The 21,030-nt window shown below is 43.0% G+C and overlaps 1 protein-coding gene across 1 annotated transcript; it reads right to left on the bottom strand.

The window, feature by feature from the left end:
- Positions 1 to 18: 18 nt before the first annotated feature.
- Positions 19 to 20,028, bottom strand: pak2b (p21 protein (Cdc42/Rac)-activated kinase 2b). The gene is made up of 15 exons (XM_080001617.1): positions 19,793 to 20,028; positions 17,162 to 17,452; positions 14,861 to 14,967; positions 14,624 to 14,774; positions 14,259 to 14,290; positions 14,046 to 14,159; positions 13,483 to 13,615; positions 11,240 to 11,303; positions 10,854 to 10,902; positions 10,556 to 10,668; positions 9,997 to 10,114; positions 6,005 to 6,104; positions 4,667 to 4,863; positions 3,308 to 3,445; positions 19 to 1,093 (listed from the first exon to the last, which is right to left on the bottom strand). The coding sequence occupies exons 2-15, from the start codon at positions 17,349 to 17,351 to the stop codon at positions 1,007 to 1,009; spliced, it is 1,593 nt and encodes a 530-aa protein (XP_079857743.1). The 5' UTR covers positions 17,352 to 17,452; positions 19,793 to 20,028; the 3' UTR covers positions 19 to 1,006.
- Positions 20,029 to 21,030: the final 1,002 nt, after the last annotated feature.

Raw genomic sequence — 21,030 nt, 5'->3', positions numbered from 1 at the left:
TCACAATCGAGTCAAAGACATAAAAGGCGGCATTTATTTGAGTGCACAAAGTTGTTAGTTGTCCCAACAAAGAGAGAAACAGCCAATAAACAAAAGTCTTCACCTACATCATCCAACAGCTAACAATTCATAGAGCCAATGCTTACCACTATTTTTTAAAAAGTACACAATATACACAGAAATAAAGAAAATTTCTTTATCTAAAAAAAAAGACCACACAAAAAGAGAAAGAATTCAACAAAGTTATTTCGTTTTTTTCAATAAGAACGAGGAGAACTCACAGACCCTATTTCGCTAAAGCTTCTCTGGGAAGAGCTTAACAACACAGGTTCAAATACTGGTATGACAGTATCAAAACGTGTTTCCTATAAGAAATAATGTTGAAAGACAAAATAAACTGTGGACCTGTGATCTGAGGGACCAATGATGGTTTCTAGTTGAATCAGACCTATGAAATGCCAAAAAGGGATCAAATACAAAATTCAAGTATCAAAATAAACTAAGACACCGACAAGCTGAAAAGGTAAAAATTACAAAAGCTAGTAAAAATCACGGAAGGGAAAAAAAAAAAAAGAGACATCGACATAATCAACAATACATTAGGCAACAACTTACGTTCGTTTAAGGCAGTCGATTTAAAAATAACCCGGAAAACAACTACGCAGAACTAGGCATTTTCTTCTTCTGCTTGTTTTCCTTCTTCATTCCAAGTTAAATACGCACCCGGCCCTGATCCGTCACAACAGGAAAACAAAAAATATTTTTGTTTCAGAAAATATTGAAGCCTGAATCTGACTCTGAGCACTTTGTGTTTGACTTGTCTTCAGACGCCTGCAAAGGGTGGAGTTTGTACGGACAGCGGCAGGGGAGTCAGGGGTCGTAGGTCCTGCTGGGGAGTTTTTTGGTCTTCTTCACAGTGAGGTTTGTGGCACGAAACCCAAATAGTTGGCACATGAGTGTGCACAGCATGGAGGGGGGCGGGGCTTGTCTTGTGTTCATCTGGGCTCTAGCGGTTCCCCTTCATGGCCTCCTTGGCCGCCAGGATCAGGGGATTGAGGCTGGAGAGCGGCTTGGCGATCTTCAGGAATGGATGCTGGAGGAGGGGGTGAGGAACAGGAGGGATGGAGAGAGGACAAGAAAAGGAGGGAAGGAAAGAGGAGAGACAGGTTTAAAAATTGAAAGGCTTTATATCACGTCCGTTCACATGTTCTGATCTGCAGACATTTCACACATGTTCTGTATGAACTCATTTGTATGTTTTGTAACTTTTTCTTTTTATTCCTGCCTTCTGTAAAGCAGTTTGGGGGAAACTTGTTTTGTTTTATGAATAAAACGTATTTGATTCTTGATGTATGCAGTGTATCTGGAGGTATGAGAGTTACATTTAATACTAAAAAAATACTAACAGTAAAGATAAACTCATTTTATAATAACACAAAAGACTACTACTACTACTACAACTTAAGAAAACATTTAAGACAGATTTTTGGACAAATTACCCCTCTTTTATTCAATAAATAATTGCAGGTAACCACTAGATATGTGGAATAGAGAGGTGTAGAGTACACAGCCGGACTGTCTGCCCCGGACCCTCTTCTCTTCAGAGATCCACAAAGGGGACAACAAACTTTGTTGAGACCCTGGATCTGTTAGGTCTTGTCTACATTCTCAAACAATAAAGGCATCAATTGGGACGCGCCGCAGACAGGGACATGGACCTTCACCCCAGGGGACGCAACAAACACATCTTTCTTATCAACATAAGCTTTTTAGAGGAAATATACCGTTCAGTTTGTTTAATACTGTCGCGATAGCGGATTCAACAAACCGTTCCACATCAGCGGCAGTCATCCTGGTTGTTTACAAAAATGCCTCAACGGTGCTCTCCTCTGCATCGCTATCGTATCAAACCCTCCCCTTATTAGATAAACGGTTGTGATCGGTCCGACCCTGGCACAGTGGGGTGGAAGTCTGTTTGAATGGGAGGGTGGCCAGATGTACCCTGCAGAGCAAATGAAACAGGAGCTGCAGATTGGTCTGATTACAGATTATGCTCCAGCCACTTAGCTAAAGAATTGTGTTTTCTGATATTCTTCTTTTATTTTGAATCACTAAAACTTGCGGTTTTAGCAACAATACATTATTTTCTTCTTTCTGTTTTCAACTGATCCGTGAAAGATTCAAGCCTAACTGATTAAGTCAGTGTAGTCAGATTAATATGATTTGACGCACAACCAGGAGCAGAGAGGCACAAAGAAGGCAATGCCATTAAACCTGGAAGTCATTGGAGGACCGCATCAAGACTCCATGCTAGTGATAAATCACAGTGCATCAAAGCCTTCCCAAGCCGGCGAACCGTTCCCGTCTGCCTGGGAACATTAGACTTTCCGTGGCCCCGTCCAAACCACCGACCGCTGACTCCCACAGGACGTGGCTGAAAATCACAGGTGGATGAGACAAGCGGCCGCAACTGCCAATGAACTCCACACGGTCCACGTAAGCTCTGGAGAGCCACGGAAACTACCACGTGACTTGACGATACATAAGCCTGTGATCTGAGGCTGGCTATGATGAGGGTTGATGTTGAATTGAATTAATATCTTTGTAAGTTAACTGCCCGTAGTGCGTGCCACGTTTATTATTTAGATGAAAGAGTCATAACTTCCTACCTCACTGTCGTCAATGAGTTAAAGTTGGTCACCATTTTAAAATCCTACATTTATTTGTTTATTTTCTTTATCATTTATTTTCTTTACCATTTTATTTTCCTTACCATTTATTTTATTATTTTCATATGTTTACTATTATTTCATTTATTCAAGTAGATTAGCATGATGAAATAAATCTTCTTATCAGAAAGAAGTTGCCTGTGCGTGTTCCTTAAGAGGCAAATACAGTGGTAAATGTATCGGACCAAGCGCTCCAATGCTTCTGAGACGAGATCAGTTATTGTTAATTTGATGAATTTCCTTTGGTCACCAAGGGTGGTACCCTGTAAACAAATACCATTTAATATAATAATTTAATAATCAATAAATGGATCCCCTTTTTAAGGAGTGCAATTTTAATGCTTAATGTGGTCATAACGCCATAGAGGTAAGGTATAAGGTAGAATCATGACAGATTATGATCTAGATGAATATTAACTGTATTAACTGTTAGAATATTAGAACATTAGAACAGTGGTATTAAGAGTTATGACCAGACATGTATCTGAGTCAGCGTTGATGCAAACATCAAATCTGACATTACAGCAAATAAATCTCCATCTCTGGAAAAGAAGACATTCTTCAGAGTTGTTTTGTACCTTCAGCAGCTCGGTGCCGCCTCCTCTCTTCTCCACATCCATCTCAAGGCAGCGGTTCAGGAAGTCCCTGAAAATCGGAGACAGCTTCTCTGGGTTCTGAAGCTCAGGGGTGCCGTTGGTGGCGATCAGGTAGAGCGCCTGAGGAAGATAATAAAAGATTAAAATATAGATAAAAATAGATGGATATATGAAATACACAAAAGAGTGACGTTGAGCGATCTTAAATCCTGAAGACTGACCGCATCATCAACTTCAAGAACTGACTGTTCACTTGCTGCCTAATATCTCCCACATCTTGAGAGGTGCCATTGGAACGAGACAAGCAATGTTTTTCAATTCACCTGTCAGTGGTTTTAATGTTTTGGCTGATCAGAGTACATAGAAGTTCAAGTTCAAGTACATGCTGTACATACGGTCATACATATATGCAGTGAAATGTCTCGACTACCGGTGATAACGCACAATAAGCTCTAAAAATACTAAATGTGCGAAATCGAAACGAGGTGCTCATGCAGGCAGCTGCAAGGGATGGCGCCACAATCGTGATTCTGGTTACTACAATTATATAATACAATGAATTAATGGCTGTTACTTATAAAGTGCCAGCTAAAAAAAATAAGTACCAAATATGGTATTTATTATTATTTTTATTTTTAACAAAATAATATTACAGATTACAACTTTTATTCAAGTGTATCATATTTTTATGAATGAAAATTTCGAGATGTCCCCTTACGAATTTCAGCACATCAGTACTTCATTTTTCTTAACCTATGCTGTCAGCATGCTGGGCATACAACACAGAGTATTTGTATGCCATTGCATCTAGGACAGAGTTAATCTGCAAGTGGAGTTCAAGTTCTCAGCCTGCAATGGAACTCTTTATTCATTCTTAAATCATCAAGAACTGCTGCACGAACTCTGTCCTGTGGACAGAGTTATATGATGACAAGAGCACTGTGTTTTGTTATACAGAACCCGGCACCAATACCCCTCTTTGGATAACTATTTTACCATGTAATAAGCGCAAACGTGAAGCCCGCCCCACCACAGCCGACCAGACGCCCCATCCATCTGCGAGCCCCAAGCGCCCATCCACGTAGCGTAGTGTGCTCAGCGCAGGGCACCTGGATGTGAGGTGTTGTTCAGAGTATTCAAATTTGAGGACGGATGAGAAGCACGTCGGGGCAGGAGCGTGACGGGCAAGATTTTAGCCGCCCGCCATATACCCAACCACATAGCTCACACCATAGCCCTCCCGCAAACCCTAGGCCTATTATGTGAGGTATGTGCTGAGACATCAGTACTTTAGACTACAGTGAGTACTCTTGGATCAGGAAGGAGGCGTGCTGGACTCACTCGCAGGGGGTTTTCGTTCAGGTAGGGCGGCTCTCCTTCCACCATCTCGATGGCCATGATTCCCAGGGACCAGATGTCCACTTTGGGGCCATAGGCCTTGCGTGTCACCACCTCCGGGGCCATCCAGTACGGGGTTCCCACCATGGTGCTGCGCTTGCTCTGCTCCGGGGTGATCTGGGCGCAGAAGCCAAAGTCGGCTGAAGAGGACACCGAGAGACGATAAGCGTGACATAATACTTTCATTCATATTTTGTTTATGGTTCTACTTTCACCTGAAGTCTTCAGTTTGTTATTTATACATCCCACTGCTGTTTTAGTCTGTGTTTAACCGGACAGCTGTCCCTGTATCTCTAACACACATCTACTGGTGCATTACGCTCAAGTGTTGAGGTCAATGCAGAGGTGCTGTGAACTGCCATAAACTGCCACAAGCCATAAGAACTGTCAATGCTGACCTCACCAGGGGTCCTCACTGAGCCACACACATAGGCTCCACTACCTTACTGTACTGTATGTAGCATACTGTACCGCATACTGTGTCACTGTTCAGGGTTGTTCGGTGTTACCGTATTGCTGCGCTGTACTGTTGTAGACTGTGCTGTATATCTCACAAACAGTACCTCACTTTATTCACATGCCACTTTAATGCACATATCTGTATATACATAATTAGCCTATCCCATATACATAAGTCTATCCTATATACATAAGCATATTCCCTTTATCTATTCTATTTTATTTTATATATTTTGATTTTATTCTATAGTATTCGACTTACTGCATTACGTTTTAGGAATCAGTTTATTGGTCAAATAGAAATTCTTAGGTAGCTGGGTGTGTTGCATTGACATTTCACTGCATATATGTATGAAAGTATGTATATGTATGTGACGAATAAACCTCTTGAACTGCAGTTCTGCTAATAGCAATTAGATAATGCTCCAGAAAACATAAGAATGAATAGAAGTCAATGGAAAAGTAATAAACTAAAAATACAATCAATACAATTACAATCAAAATACAGCCAATATTTTCTTCCATAACACTTTAGGGTCGCCGTATCTAAGGTGTCTTTGTTGTAATTTAAAGAAATATTGTTACTAAACAAGTTATCAAAGATTAAGGCTATGCATAGTTTTTTTTAATTTTATATCCTGGATCTGTGGGAACCTTGAATATTACAAATGGCCCTAAAACTGGCAGGGGATAGTTTTGTTTTATCTACACAGACTGTCGTAGATCTGGAATTGCCTTAATATGAAAAAAGTTCTGCAATTTGATTTTATACACATATTAGTCAAATCCCTTCTATGAATGAGTGAGTTTGCTGTTTCGTACTCAGCTTGACGGAGCCGTCCATCCCCAGCAGGACGTTATCGCTCTTGATGTCTCTATGGATCACCTGGTTTGCATGCAGGAACTCCAGAGCTTGCAGACACTGCAGGGATGGAAATAAGAAGAAAAAAACAAAGAGAGGTGTTAAATCACTTCCGTGTGAGGGTGTAGATATAAATATTTTAATATCCTGTGGGTAATTCTGAACAGATTTCTGTCATTCAAATGGCTCTGTAATCTGGCAAGTCTTATTGTTAATTCCTTGTGTCAATTAGGTTTTTATCACCAGTCAATCAAAGGTTATGTTGGGTTTTCACTGCCTATGGCACCACACTCACTTTATGAGTCTTTCGCGAGAGGAAGTAGGCTATTCAGTAAGATCCCGCACTTAATTCTAGAAAGATTTATGTAATTTAAACAACTCAGAACTATTTTACGTCTGTGAAGGGCCTCCCTCTCCCTCGCTCTCTCCGTCTGTAACCACTTTTATAAAGAGATCCCGCAATATTGCCGCAAATGAGATCTGTCATTATGCCGGCTTTGCCTTTTTACACAGAACCAAGCCATGACGGCAAAATGCCGTCTCCCGTTTGTGATTTTAGATAGATGACCATGGGGGCGTGACGTGTAACTCATTTAGCAAACAAATTATTTAAAATGGTTTCATTTAATAAACACCGTAGCCTCGGGAAAGGATGGTGCCAACAGCGGAGCTGTGAGCACCGTCTGGCGGTGCACCAACACCGGCTGCACCAGCAGGCACCGTACCATATCAGACAGCCATCTAATGTCCATTCCGTCTCGGTGCTCCAGGCTCTGAAAGGACTTTAGAAGTTTTTTGGACTGTTTCCAAAAAAGTGAAATCTAAAAAGGGAAAGGGCGCTCAGAGCGGAGCGAGGAGGGGCTGTGCACAGCTGTACTAAGATTTTAGTTTAAATAGTAAAGAAAAATAGAAAATGTATAAGCGGCAGTCAATGCTGATATCTTGGCGGGCTGCCACAAATAAATCAATGTAGGGAAACACTGGGGTGCATAATGTGGAAGAGAAATTGTCTTGCGGGTTCTGCGGTCATCTGATCGGCTTTTATACCCATCACCTATCCTCCAATATTTAAATAATGCCCTGAACACAGGAAGTCACTGGGATACATAGGGGGGCTTGAAGAGACCCCCATGACATTCATTGAAGCAGTGCGGTTTCTCCCTATCCAAGCTGACAGAGTCGTTTTCACTTGATCGACTGTTTGCCAGACCCCAGGGCCCCTCAGCCCAGCCAAATACTGCCTTGACAAACCTTAAGCATTGGCATTCTGCCTCCTAGGCTGGTATTACAACTAAAAACCATACTGGGCTAGCTCCGACACCCATCTCTACTCCACTGCTCCCAACTTTGCTGTTGCTAGGGGGATTATTGTCTGTGAACACTGTGAATTTCCACTCCAGCAGATAGTCACGGAACGTATCCGTAACTGCCCACTTCAAGGACAGTAGCTCCACCTTCATGGCACTATAGTTGTCCATGTTCCTCTCAGAGCGCCGCAGCCCTCGGCTTGCATAGGCCACTGGCTTCCGGTCGCCCTCACGGTTCTGTGACAACACCGCCCCCAGCTCCTGATGGCTTGCATTAATCTCAAAATAAAAAACTTCGGTGTAAAGGGCATAAGCCAGTACGGGAGCCGAGGTGAGCCGCCCCTTCCACGTCTGAAAGGCACCATCACATTCCCGGCTCCACAGCTGTTAAAAGGGGATCCGACCGGACCTTGAGCTGCGGCCCTTGTGGGGACCCTGGGCTGAGAAGGCGTGAAGAGGTGCTGCGAAACGTGAGAAGTTTTCAACAAACCTCCTTTAATAACCTGCAAAGCCCAAGGAAGACTGGAGCTCTGCAAAGTTTTCAGGAGACCTCCACTGAGCTGTAGGGTTTCCTCCATATTTTATCATAAGAACCCTCACTAAAAACATGTACAAGAAACATCGTCTGACCAGCGGTTGAAGTTGGTCCCTGGGTGCTGTAAGCTGCCCACCGCTCCTGGTCTGCCCCCCCAAGGAATGACAAGCCTCGATGGTGGCAAAGTGCGAAAAAGACATTTCACGGCCTCCATCTGTGTGTGTGTGCACGTAATGCATGTGTTGTGGTGTGTGTGTGACAATAAAGAAGAGCTCCAGTTTAATCATTAATAATGAGAACTTGCTCCGCTACACTTTTAACACACCGGGACAGCACCATATGTAGGCGAGCGTGATGCTGGTTGAAGGCTGTGGAGAACACCAACACGTTTAGGTAGAGGAGCAGAGACTATAAATGATCGTCCCCAAAGATACACTCTATGAGGTGCTTGCTGGCTTCATGGCGCATTGCACAGGCCGAAAGCCATGTGATTCAACTGAAACAGGCCAAACGTGTGCAAAACGTCATCTTCTGGTGGTCACCCGCTGCAACCACAACCTGGTTGTAACCGCGAAAATCATTAAGCACCTCCTAGCGCATCCAGTGACTCTTCAATTTGGGGCAGGGGGTATGCATCTTTCCAGGTCCTTGCGTTGAGGTGGCGATAATCCACACACATTCTCAGGGTCCCGTCCTTCTTCTGCACAATCACCAGAGGCAAGGAGTACGGGCTGCATCATAATTTACTCTCTGATAACCCCTTACTGCAACGGCTGCCTTATACACTGATCAGCCACAAAATTAAAACCACTGACAGGTGAAATGAATAACATTGTTCATCTCATTACAATGGCACCTGTCAAGGGGTACATTAGGATGTATTAGGTAGCAAGTGAACAGTCAGAAGTTGGAAACTTGTACAAGGAAGGATGACCGGTGAAGCGACAGGGTCATGGGCACCCAAGGCTCATTGACGCATTCTGGCTATGATAGAAAGGTGTCAGAACACACATCGCTCCGATGCGTATTGAAAACATTGTTGCAGACCAAGTTCACCCCTTCATGGCAACAGTATTCCCTGATGGCTGTGGCCTCTTTCAGCGGGCTAATGCGCCCTGCCACACTGCAAAATTTGTTCAGGAATGGTTTGAGGAACATGACCAAGAGTTTAAGATAGGTGTTGACTTGGCCTCCAAATACTCCAGATCTCAATCTGGTCGAGTATCAGTGGGATGTGCTGGAACAACAAGCTTGATCCATGGGGACTCCACCTCGCAACTTAGAGGACTTAAAGATTTGCTGCTAATGTCTTGGCGCCAGATACCACAGGACACCTTCAGAGGTCTTGTGGAGTTCACGCATCGACGGGTCAGAGCTGTTTTTTGCAGCACGATGGGGACCTACACAATATTAGGCAGGTGGTTTTAATGTTGGGGCTGACTGGTGCATGTGCTTTAACTTTCTCATACTGACTTGGACGAAGCCTCTGATAACGCCGCTCAACTGGGGTGTTCTTTAACAGGGGATCTCATGCTGTATAACCTCAGTGCAGCCCAACTTGCTATCACTCCCGGCAAATACGTCTGCGTTTTCATCCAGCAAATTCCTCACCTGGGCAAACTGCTGCTCCTCTAAATGGGGACAACTAAATTGAAATAGAAACTTGGGTACCCCTGTTGTCAGCTGCCCCACTGGCAGGTGGATTCATGAGAGACGTGATGATGTACATTCATCCCAATTATGCCCGGCAGCCTTTTCCTTTTTTCCCGTATTACAGTATCAGAGGAGACTGTTCAGTTATAATGTGTTTTACCACAGGCAGTTCACAAGTCTCATATGAGAGAGAGAGAGAGAGAGAGAGAGAGAGAGAGAGAGAGAGAGAGAGAGAGAGAGAGAGAGAGAGAGAGAGAGAGAGAGAGAGAGAGAGAGAGAGAGAGAGAGAGAGAGAGAGAGAGAGAGAGAGAGAGAGAGAGAGAGAGAGAGGTGCCAGTCTCTATATTACAAGTCTGTGTTCTACCAAATTATTTTGAAGCTGTAATTTTAAGATCAAATATTCAATATCTCAAATATTGCTGGTAATATTGGTATCGTTGTAGTTGTTACAGCTCACCTCTCTGCAGACAGCAGCTATCTGGGCCTCGTCCATGCAGGTCTCTGTCACCACATCTGTGAGCGAGCCGCCGGCCAGGTATTCCATCACCACAAACAGCTCCTCCCCCATCAGGAAACTGAGACACAGAGCGAGAAGGTCAGTTGTGAAGAAATCAATTTATTACATGATTATCCAAGACTCCACACTCACTCACCGTGAAATAAAACCATTTCTTCACTCGTTTACCTCTTAGTGACGGAATGACAACAAGCCTTTTGAGTGAGTTGGATATCTGTACATAAAAATCTGTCAAATCTCAAATTTTGTTTGAGTAGACTACGTTGACTTTAATTTTCCATTGGTGACGCTAGCTGGTAGTATTGGTGAAAACAGCTTTGTTTGTCACTGGTTGCCATGGTGATGTCAATATGTGAACTTCCAGTACCAACCACATCCTCATTTTGGATTTGGAGAAATATGAGGGGGACAGAGAGATGTGAGATAAGTTGGAGGTGCTGGACTGCAGCTGAAGATAAAGCAGGAAGTTTCATCTGGAACGAGTATTCGTCATCCTCACCTGTCTAAGAAGTTCACGATGTTGGGGTTCTTCAGCTCCTTCATAACTAGAATCTCATTGATGATCAGCTCCTTCTTTGGCTGCTTCTGCAGGTTAATTTGTTTGATGGCTACCTGAGAACCAGAAAAAATAGGTGAAAGAAGAGAGTTAGAGCAATTAAAACCAGACCGATTTTTATCAGTAAAGCTGGTCCTGGTTCCTTGAAGCTAGTTCAAACAGGAACGTTAAACCCCCAACTCCTGTTAGTGTCACTAATCACAAATATCACTGAATATGACACTTGTCGAGCATCACTCACCTCTTGACCCGTGGACACATCAATGGCTGTGAACACAGTTCCTGAAGCCCTGAGAGGGAAAACCAAAAAGTTTGATAACAAAGAAATATGCTTTGAAGTTACCTGACAAGTGCCAGTTTGAGTATTTCACTGAGGTCATGAAGAAGGGGCCCTCTTTTAACCATGTGTTTTCTAATTACTAAACCCTCAGAAGGGTTTAGAAGGTCAACAGTGAGTTCTGTGTGAGTTTATTTATCTGGCAAAATGCTTGCAATTAGATATGACACAAGAAACCAAACATTTTAAATATCTGTGCCTGAATGAGTGCTTTGGCTTCATAATAAGGCCATACCCCACAGATCTGTGAGAGACGCATGCAGACCATAATAGTACCAATCTGCACTCACCCCTGCCCAATCTTCTCGTATCTGGTATACTTCTTCTTGGGGTCGCCGACGCTGACGATGCTTCCTGTAAGCAATGATACAATCAAACCACAAGCATGGTTCATAACGACCAACACTCACAGGATGACTTATCGTTTGTTTGTTTGTGTGTATATATATATATATATATATATATATATATATATATATATATATATATATACACACACACACACACACACACACACACACACACACACACACACACACACACACACACACACACACACACACACACACACATATACAGTGGGGCAAAAAAGTATTTAGTCAGCCACCAATTGTGCAAGTTCTCCCACTTAAAAAGATGAGAGAGGCCTGTAATTTTCATCATAGGTACACTTCGACTATGAGAGACAGAATGGGGGGAAAGAATCCAGGAAATCACATTGTAGGATTTTTAATGAATTAATTGGTAAATTCCTCGGTAAAATAAGTATTTGGTCACCTACAAACAAGCAAGATTTCTGGCTTTCACAGACCTGTAACTTTTTCTTTAAGAGGCTCCTCTGTCCTCCACTCCTTACCTGTATTAATGGCACCTGTTTGAACTCGTTATCAGTATAAAAGACACCTGTCCACAACCTCAAACAGTCACACTCCAAACTCCACTATGGCCAAGACCAAAGAGCTGTCAAAGGACACCAGAAACACAATTGTAGACCTGCACCAGGGTGGGAAGACTGAATCTGCAATAGGTAAGCAGCTTGTTGTGAAGAAATCAACGGTGGGAGCAATTATTAGAAAATGGAAGACATACAAGACCACTGATAATCTCCCTCGATCTGGGGCTCCACGCAAGATCTCACCCCGTGGGGTCAAAATTATCACAAGAACGGTGAGCAAACATCCCAGAGCACGGGGGGACCTAGTGAATGACCTGCAGAGAGCTGGGAACAAAGTAACAAAGGCTACCATCAGTAACACAATACGCCGCCAGGGACTCAAATCCTGCAGTGCCAGACGTGTCCCCTGCTTAAGCCAGTACATGTCCAGGTCCGTCTGAAGTTTGCTAGAGAGCAATTGGATGATCCAGAAGAGGATTGGGAGAATGTCACATGGTCAGATGAAACCAAAATAGAACTTTTTGGTAAAAACTCAACTTGTCGTGTTTGGAGGAGAAAGAAAGCTGAGTTGCATCCAAAGAACACCATACCTAGTGTGAAGCATGGGGGTGGAAACATCATGCTTTGGGGCTGTTTTTCTGCAAAGGGACCAGGACGACCGATACGTGTAAAGGAAAGAATAAATGGGGCCAAGTATCATGAGATTTTGAGTGAAAACCTCCTTCCATCAGCAAGGGCATTGAAGATGAAACGTGGCTGGGTCTTTCAGCATGACAATGATCCCAAACACACCGCCCGGGCAACGAAGGAGTGGCTTCGTAAGAAGCATTTCAAGGTCCTGGAGTGGCCTAGCCAGTCTCCAGATCTCAACCCCATAGAAAATCTTTGGAGGGAGTTGAAAGTCTGTGTTGCCCAGCGACAGCCCCAAAACATCACTGCTCTCGAGGAGATCTGCATGGAGGAATGGGCCAAAATACCAGCAACAGTGTGTGAAACCTTGTGAAGACTTACAGAAAACGTTTGACCTCTGTCATTGCAAACAAAGGGTATATAACAAAGTATTGAGATGAACTTTTGTTATTGACCAAATACTTATTTTCCACCGTCTTTTGCAAATAAATTCTTTAAAAATAAGACAATGTGATTTTCTGGATTTCTTTTTCTGATTTTGTCTCTCATAGTTGAGGTATACTTATGATGAAAATAACAGGCCTCTCTCATCTTTTTAAGTTGGAGAACTTGCACAATTGGTGGCTGACTAAATACTTTTTTGCCCCACTGTATACATATAAACATATATGTATACACACACACATTTTTATATATATATATATATATATATATATATATATATATATGTGTGTGTGTGTGTGTGTGTATATGTATGTATGTATGTATGTATATATGTATATATATATATATATATATATATATATATATATAAAAATACATACACACACACACACACACACATATATACATATATATGTCTGTATATATAGATATATGTATGTATCCATACACACACACACACACACACACACACACACACACACACACACACACACACACACACACACACACACACACACACACACAATAATTTTTGATTAGGTTGACAATATCAGGGACATTTACTCAGTTTGTCCATAATCTCTTCGTCAGACATCTTGCCCTTCTTCTTCTGTCTGTCCACACCCTTGGAGGCTGCTTCTCCATCTGTACACGTGGCCGGTGCTGGGATGGGGTCGATGACGGAGCGAGTGTAGACCTAAAGGAGACGCTGAGAGTTAGTTTCAAGCATCTATGGGCCGAAAAGAATGAACAGAAATGGACAAAAGAAATAACACATCACAGTATCAGTTCCTGAAAAGCAGATGAGAATAGATCTACTCAAGACACAACTACTCTTGTTAAACCAGAAGGAATCGACATCTCTCTGTGTTCATACACAAGACCCTGGTATTAAAAGGGTCTGGATATCTAACAAAACTAACAGCCACCTCAACAGATCACAGGGCTGGTTTGCTCTCAAAGTTCTTCGTACCAAGAGACACTTATTGCTTTAAATAACAAAATGTATTAAGTGAATTTGTTTTAGAATGATTTTTAACAACACTTGTAATTGTTCAAACTTGTGCGTCTGTTGTGACAAATGAAGTTAGAATCAGGCTAACACGGCTCCATGGACGGCGACTTACACTCTTGGTGTATTCTGGCCGTGGGGCCACGATGGGAGGGGGCGTCTCGTCATCTTCATCGTCATCAATATCCTTGATATTAGGGGAGGAAGGTTCGGTGCCTTTTTTCACGGGCTGAAAGAGAAAACAAAATTAGTTTGTCACTACTTTACAGTCAGAAAATAGTGATGAGTTCATGGCAAATGTGAAAACAGACAGATGTGTTGTACTCACAGACTGAGGTCCTGGAGTGAACGCATCTTTTTCTTTTGATAAAACCGAGAGAGAGAAAGAGAAATGAATTTTGATGTTCAGTCATATGCTCCAATACATGAGAAATCCCTTAAAATTCATGCCGGGTAGGAACATGGCCGCCAAACAGCCTCTACACTGGATCTGAACTAATGGTTCTGGCATTTTTTTGTCTGCATTTTGAAAGTTTCAGGCACTGATGCAGATGAGAATGAAAATTTCAGGAATCATGGGTTGTAATGCCTTGTTTTTAAAGCAACAGAAGAAGAGCAGCAGTGTATATTCTGTCAAAACATTCTAATTGTTCTGAAATATCCTCAAATGGTTTAAATGTAACGTGCCCTCACCTGAGGAGGAGAAGCTGAGGTACTTCTGACGCCCGTTGCCTGTGGAGTCATAGAACTTGAGAACGTCCAGAACGGCCTGAGGGTTCTTCTTCTGCTCCAACTTTGTGATGTTGGAGGTCTGGAGGAGACGGGCCCACTGCTCCGGCATGCCCTTTAGGTGAGGAGGAATAAAAAGATAGCAGTGAAAATGGCTGAAGGACACTGGGAAAGGGAACTAGAAGAAGAGCGGAAACTTACAGTGAACTCTCCAGTGACGGCATCAAATCCAACATGGATGGTGTGCTCAAAGTCTGATGGCGGTGAAATCTCTGGTCGCTCTTTGTCGCGATCTTTTTTTCTTCCACCTGAAAGGAACCCAAATATTATACGGCCGATATGCAGCAAAATGCATTACTTACTACATAATTTACTTTAAAAAGACAGTTTGCCAATGCCACTTTGAGCAATAGCAAATGTTACTGTAGTGAGAGTTCCAGCAGAATAAAAGCTGTATACAAGTATTTATTAGAAGCAACCTATTTAAAATGATAACTGACAAAACAAAGTGAGAATTCAATTTAATAATGATCATACGGTCAAAGGTGAATGTTCTAAGTTTTTCCCGGACCTGTCACTCACTCTCACCAAAATTCTATCTAACACATCTACGGATGACGCCATCACCCTGACAGTGCACACCGCCCTTTCCCACTGGGATGAGGGAAACACATACGTGAGGATGCTGTTTATAGACTACAGCTTAGCATTCAACACAATTGTGCACACCAAGCTCTTTCCCAAGCTCAGGGGTCCACCACCCCATTCACATTGATGGAGCTGAAGATGGAGTCTCCTGCATCAAGTTCCTCTGTGTGTTCAACAACAGTGACCTCACCTGGTCCAGGCAACTGGACTCGGCAGTACAAACTTCCCAAAAGCGCCAATACTTCCTGAGGAGACTGAAGAAGTTTGGTATGTCTGAAAAAACTTTGACAAACTTCTACAAGTGCACCACATCTCTGGCTGAATTACTCTGTGGTACGGGAGTTGCTCCGCCGCTGATTGCAAGGCCCTCCAGAGAGTGGTGTAGTCAGCAGAGTGCATCATCGGCTGCCACCTCCAATCCGTGCAAGGCATCTACCACATATGATGCCTTAGAAAAGCACAGAAAATCACAAAAGATGCAATGGACTGTTCACGCTGCTACCATCCGGTAGACATTACCAGAGCATCCAGGCACGGACTACCAGACCATTACCAGATATTCCTCTTCTCCACAGTCCCTGAAATCGCTGCTAGTGTTTTACGGTCATGTATATTTTTGCTATTGTCATTTGTGACTCTTTTCTCCCGCGCGCGCACGCACGCACGCACGCACGCACACTAGGTCCCCCTCGTGCTGCCCAAACAGCTCTGATCCGTCAATGCATGGACCTCACAAGACCTCTGTGGCATCTGCCACCAAGACATCAGCGGCAGACCTTTTAAGTCCTGTAAGTTGCGAGGTGGGGCACCCATGGCTGGGGCTTGTTGTTCCAGTACATCCCACAGATGCTTGATTAGATCGGAACCTAATCCTGGCCATCCACATGATCTAAACGAAAACATGATTCATCAGACGAGGCTACAGTCTTCCATTGCTCCATGGTCCAGTTCGGATGCTCACATGCCCATTGTAGGCGCTTTTGCTTTCGGCGGTGGGCATCAGCATGGGCACTCTGACTGGTCTGCGACTACGCAGCCCCATACACAGCAAGCTGTGTTCTGACACCTTTCTATCATAGCAGCATTAACTTTTTCAGCAATTTGTGCTACAGTAGCTCTTCTGTAGGATCGGACCAGATGGGCTAGACTTTCCCCATGCGTATCAATGATTCTTGGGCGCCCATGACCCTGTCACCGGTTCACCGGTTGGCCTTCCTTGGACCACTTTTGGTAGGTACTAACCACTGCATACCATGAACACCCCGCAAGACCTGCTGACTTGGAGTTGCTCTGACCCAGTCATATATCCATCACAATTTGGCCTTTGCCATGTCGCTCAGATCCTTACTCTTGCCCATTTTTCCTGCTTCAAACACATCAACTCCAAGAACCGATTGTTCACTTGCTGCCTAATATATCCCACCCCTTGACAGGTGGTATTGAAATGAGATGAGCAATGTTATTCACTTCCCCTCTCAGTCGTTTTAATGTTGTGGCTGATCGGTGTCAATACGTAGTTGTTGCCCGCCATGTCTCAAGAATTTCAATGTTCAGATTTACCTTGGTTTACCGTGCATTTGACAAATAAAACACTTAAGATAAGAAACCGTAAATACGTTCTGATTGGACTCAAATTTATTGAAATTTAAGGTTGTTTATTCACTGTGTCCACAGGTAGAGGCACAACACAGGACCTTTCCAGTCCACTGACAAAAGGTGGTTTTACATTCATGCTTCAGATTCATCCATTCACACATGCATTCATTCATTCCTACACCAATGGCAGAAACAAGAGTTACAATTTTATCTTTGGAAACACTGCAGAATGGTTCATGGAGCCCCTCCTGGACTCACCTTTTTCAGCTCCAGAGAAGATGGAGATTATCTTGTTGCGGGGCTTCCTCTCCTCTGGGACGGAGGGCAGCGGCTTGGAGCTGTGGTTGGCTGACAGCGAGTCCTTCCCGGAGCCTGTGCTGAAGATGGTGCTGCTCATCCGGACCGGCGGCGCAGGGGGTTTGTCTTCTGGGTCGCCGTTGTCGCACATGGCGGTGGCGTGGGGGATTCGGAGAGAAGCCAGGTGACAGACCAGCAGCCGACCAGGCGGCACTCACATCGGCGGAAGGTGAGAGCTGAGGCTGCGCAAATCTGGAGATTGGACGGAGAGTTAAGAGCAGAAACAGGCGAGAATACAGCAGAAATGCTGCGAGAGAATGACAAGACGCAACATGCTTTAAATGTAACACATAGGTCATAACACACGTGAGAGCCAGAATGTTTCACGTGACATCACAAATGTGTATTGAAATACAATGCATGTATTGATGAACCGCTATGCTTTAAATCAGCAAAGTGGAAACGGAAATGTGTCTTCTCCGGGAAGACACATTAGACTACATTTAGGTGAAAATCAGGGATATGGATGCAGTTGACGGCACAAAATCCCCAAATCAACAGCCAGGTTTTCAAACAAGGTGATCTGGAAACGAAAAAAAAATAATATAATAATATAAAAAAATATAATTTCCTTACTATTACACAAAACAATTGTCTAAAAAATGTCTAATAAAATCAGAGTCTCTTTATCAACAATTCACATGATGACAAAAGTAGGAAATTGTGCAGGTTTGCATAAATAAATGTATAATCTGTGGATATAGTGTGTAACAGGGGTGGGTTGTAATAGAGGAGAGTGGAGGGACTAACGTCACTTCTAAAGTAAATTAATTATAACACGGATTCTGTCCCACTTCTCTGGTTTCCACATAATAATAAACTGAACTCCTCCCTCCCTTCTCAAGCCAACACTGATGCTAGCTTCTACTGAAAGATGTGATGCTTACCTTTCACCGTAGACGATGTCTACAATGTGAGGAGGGGCCGGGGCTGCCCGCGTGATAGGTTGAGAGGAATACTGATTGAAAAGAAAGGCTTATCTCCCCGGAGCTGGGCTACCAGCTGCTAACGAGGCGGCTAACTGACCAACAAGTGCGCTACGGGCAGGACACTGTGCTGCGTTCAAATCGTGTGGAAATTCCGGCGAGAAGGACGTGCTCTGCTCGTAACGACAACTTGAAAGCATCCCCCCGGTTTTACGCCGAGCCTCCGTGGTTCAACTCTTTACGCTGAGCTCCCACACATCACGCCCCATGGGAAACCAGCAAAATAAACGATCTTTTGATTATTTCAATAATTATCGAACGTATCATATTTAAGCCCGCTTACACATTATATTGCATGGACGTTTTGTTCACATTATAGCTTTCATTTATTGTATTCATAGGTTACTTCAATATTTAACTTTTTAACATTTTGTTCTATCCCCCTGTTGCTGACAGCAAGTGGTTAATTTTTTTAAATCCTTAAAACAAGTCAAGAACTTATCAACTGTCAACGCTGACCTCACCAGGGTTCCTAACTGAGCCATACACACAGGCTCCACTACCTACTGTACTATATGTAGCATACTGTACCGCATACTGTGTCACTGTTCAGGGTTGTTCGTGATGCCGTATGGCTGCGCCGTACTGTTGTATACTGTGCTGTATTATCCCAAACACTACCTCACACTATTCACATTCACATGCCACTTTAATTCACATGCCACTTTAATGCACATATCTGTATATACATAGGCATATTCCCTCTATCTATTCCATTCTATTTCATTTTATTTTTATTGTATTTTATTCTATATATTTTTATCTTATTCTATAAGTATTCAACTTACTGTATTACGTTTTAGGAGTCAGTTTGTCGGCCTATTAGAAAGAAATGTTTTATTTTTATTTTTTCCTAGGACATATTGTGTGCTATCACCGGGTGCGTTGCATTACATTCCACTGCATATATGTATGAAAGTATGTATATGTATGTGACGAATAAAAAATCTTGAATCTTGAATCATTGACCATACCTGTCTAACGCTATTTTTATTCCGCTGTAAATACTTCAGTCTGTTTATTTATTATGTCATTTATTAATATATTTTATAATTATTTATTTAGTTTTACTGTATGTATTTCAAATTAATATTTTTTTTTTCTTGATGGGACTTTTTAAATTATCCTCTTTGTTACTGTTTCTGGCTACAGTTCCTACTTTTGTCGTGTCAAGTGACCAGATATTGTAATATTGCCCAATACGTGCACTCCGTTTCAGCAAATTTGAACAATATCACAGCTTAGTTGAATTAAATAAAAAAAAGTACACATTAGTGGCTGATTGGGTATTTCCAAGCTGAGGCTTCACAGTACCCGTCTCTCCAGAGGGACTCGAACGCTTCATTAGCATGACAGGCTACCCGGGAGTTAGCTCATGAAGCTAACGGATCAGTAGCACAGCGAACTAGTCAAACAACCAACGTGTCGGGTTTGGTTTGTTTTTTAAATCAAACAAAATATATAAATAACCACCACGATGTCCAGCTCCTCCAAATCAGGGGGGAGGGCACAACGTTTCATTTCCAGGATAACGGAGACAACTCACCGGAGATCCCAAATGGGTTCAACTTGAACACAAGTTCGCTGCTGGTTCTGTAATTCCTTCTAAAGTTCCTTTAAAGTTCCTCTTGGGGCCGGGGGGGCGAGCGGGGAGGATAAACAAGTCAAGGACAATATGTTTCAAAAACTATTTACAGCGCAACTTTCCGGGTGTCTCCGTCCCCTCGGGGGGTTCAGCTCTGGTGGAGGGGGAACTAGTGATGGAAGAATCGCGAGCGATCTGTTCCGTGGCGGACGAATGTTTGAAGTGACTCGGCGGGAGGGAGGGCGAGCGAGCGAGTGAATTTCTTGGAAGAAATAACCTTTACAAGGATTCAGATGACACACACACACACACACACACACACACACACACACACACACACACACACACACACACACACACACACACACACACACACACACAGCCCTGGGCTCAACCGACACTTCTGCCCCCCCCCCCACGTTCTCCCCTCGACCGAGCGAATAAGACGAAAGCAGAGGCTGAAAAACGAACGACTCTTTTTTTTTTTTTTTTTTACCGAGCGACTTCGGGAAGCGAGTCTGGAAAACAAAACAAACAAAAAAAAAAAAAGAGTCGAAGCTTTCGTCATTGGGGAAGCGGAACCGCGGACGCAGCCCGACGCGCACCAAGCCGCTCTACCGGCGACAACCTCCGCAGAACCCGCAGAATGCTCCGGCTTTCTTTGGGCACATTGGACAGAAGCTAGGCTAGTTGATCCCCTCTACAGCCATGCGTCGAGCTAACACAGTTGGCATGCAACCTGTCGCCGTCTTGGTAGCACATGGGGGGGAAATTGGTATTGACAAGGGCTGGACGATATGGCCAAATGCTATCACAATGTTTTTGTTTTTTGTTAATATTGATCAATATCGATTATTATCACGATATATATCTCGAATAATAATAATAATAATAATAATAATAATAATAATAATAATAATAATAATAATACAGTAATGCTCGATTTACAGTTTTGAGTGTATTCTCATGGTTTTGTCTTAACCTAATAACCTAATAAAATAAAATAAAAATATGCAAACTAAAAAGAGAATAAATAAAATAAATATATCACGGGTGCAAATATTTCTCTATCATTCCATTCGAATTTGAATGCTTTTTATTTTTCAATATTCAAATGTATTACATTTTTTTTAATGCTCAAATTTGGTGGGGGGCTTACGCCACGTTCGGCAGCTCCGATCAGAGCGATCTTTTCTCCA

This window comes from Zeus faber (assembly GCF_960531495.2).
Source record: "Zeus faber genome assembly, chromosome: 1".
Lineage (NCBI taxonomy): Eukaryota > Metazoa > Chordata > Actinopteri > Zeiformes > Zeidae > Zeus > Zeus faber.
Note: the sequence above shows the minus strand (reverse complement) of the source record. Positions and strands in the feature narration are given on the sequence as shown.